The 1182-nt window shown below is 43.0% G+C and overlaps 1 protein-coding gene across 1 annotated transcript; it reads right to left on the bottom strand.

Annotated features, from left to right (window-relative positions):
* Positions 1-228: 228 nt before the first annotated feature.
* On the bottom strand, positions 229-1182 carry LOC105001945 (olfactory receptor 7A17-like). Its single transcript, XM_010858386.1, has one exon. The coding sequence runs from the start codon at positions 1180-1182 to the stop codon at positions 229-231; it is 954 nt and encodes a 317-aa protein (XP_010856688.1).

The following is a 1182-nucleotide window of genomic DNA, read 5'->3' as shown; positions in this document are numbered from 1 at the left end:
GAGTTGGAGAAAACAGAAAGGGGAAAATCTTTTAGATATGAGGGACCTCGCAAGCTTAATCAAGCTAGTTACAGAAATTGCAGGGAGGCGTTGAGGTCAAATAAGTGGAAACTCCAGGAAATAAATAGAAGGAGCAAGTTTGAATTCCACAATCTGATCAAAGAATCTCATTAAAGATCTGCAATTTCTGGCTCTGAGGCTTTGAAGTCTTCAATCATGTGCCCTTCCTCAGTGGAAGACAAGTAATCCTTTTCTAGGTGGCGTTCTAAAGAAAGTGTTCAGAGCCCTCTTTATGTCTTTGTTCTTCAGACTGTAGATGAAGGGGTTCAGCATGGGTGTGACCACAATGTACATCACTGACATTGTTGCAGTTGAATGTGAGCTGTGGGTAGCAGCAGAGCTGAGGTACACTCCTAAGCCTGTGCAATAAAATAAGGAGACAACTGAGAGGTGAGATGCACAGGTGGAAAATGCTTTATACTTCCCCTGAGCTGATGAGATTCTATGTATGGAAGAAGCTATCTTAGAATATGAGTAAAGGATGCCAGCAAAGGGACCAACTCCTAGAAGTCCAGCTGCAAAGTACATCACCATGTCATTAAGAAAGTTGTCAGAACAGGCAAGTTGGATCAACAACTTGACTTCACAGTAATAGTGAGGGATTTTCACCTCTTTGCAAAAGGACAGCCTTAAGACCATTAAGGTTTGTAACAAGGAATCCAGGACACTGATGATCCAGCTAACCAGAACCAAAATTCCACATATTTTGGAGTTCATGATGACTGTGTAATGCAGGGGGTGACAGATAGCCACAAAACCGTCATAGGCCATCACTGTCAGGAGGAAGATGTCCAACCCTGCAAATAGCATGAAAAAAAACATCTGGGTGATGCAGTCTTCATAAGTTATAACTTGGCTCTGTGTCTGGATGTTCCACAGCACCTTTGGGATGGTGGTGGAGGTGAAACAGATGTCTACAAAGGACAGGTTGGAGAGGAAGAAATACATGGGGGTGTGGAGGTGGGAGTCTGAGCTGACAGTTAGGATTATGAGCATGTTTCCAAACACAGTGATCAGATACATGGAGAGGAAAAGTCCAAATATGAGATGCTGCAGTTCTGCTTTCTCCAAAAGTCCCAGAAGCAAAAATTCTGAATCTCTTGTTATGTTTCTCGGTGCCAT

Source organism: Bison bison, unplaced genomic scaffold (genome assembly GCF_000754665.1).
Source record: "Bison bison bison isolate TAMUID 2011002044 unplaced genomic scaffold, Bison_UMD1.0 scf7180017864386, whole genome shotgun sequence".
In the NCBI taxonomy this organism is placed as follows: Eukaryota; Metazoa; Chordata; class Mammalia; order Artiodactyla; family Bovidae; genus Bison; species Bison bison.
Note: the sequence above shows the minus strand (reverse complement) of the source record. Positions and strands in the feature narration are given on the sequence as shown.

Excerpts from the sequence above, each read along its gene's own strand:
- LOC105001945 (XM_010858386.1), bottom strand. The coding sequence starts at position 1,182 with ATGGCACCGAGAAACATAACAAGAGATTCAGAATTTTTGCTTCTGGGA.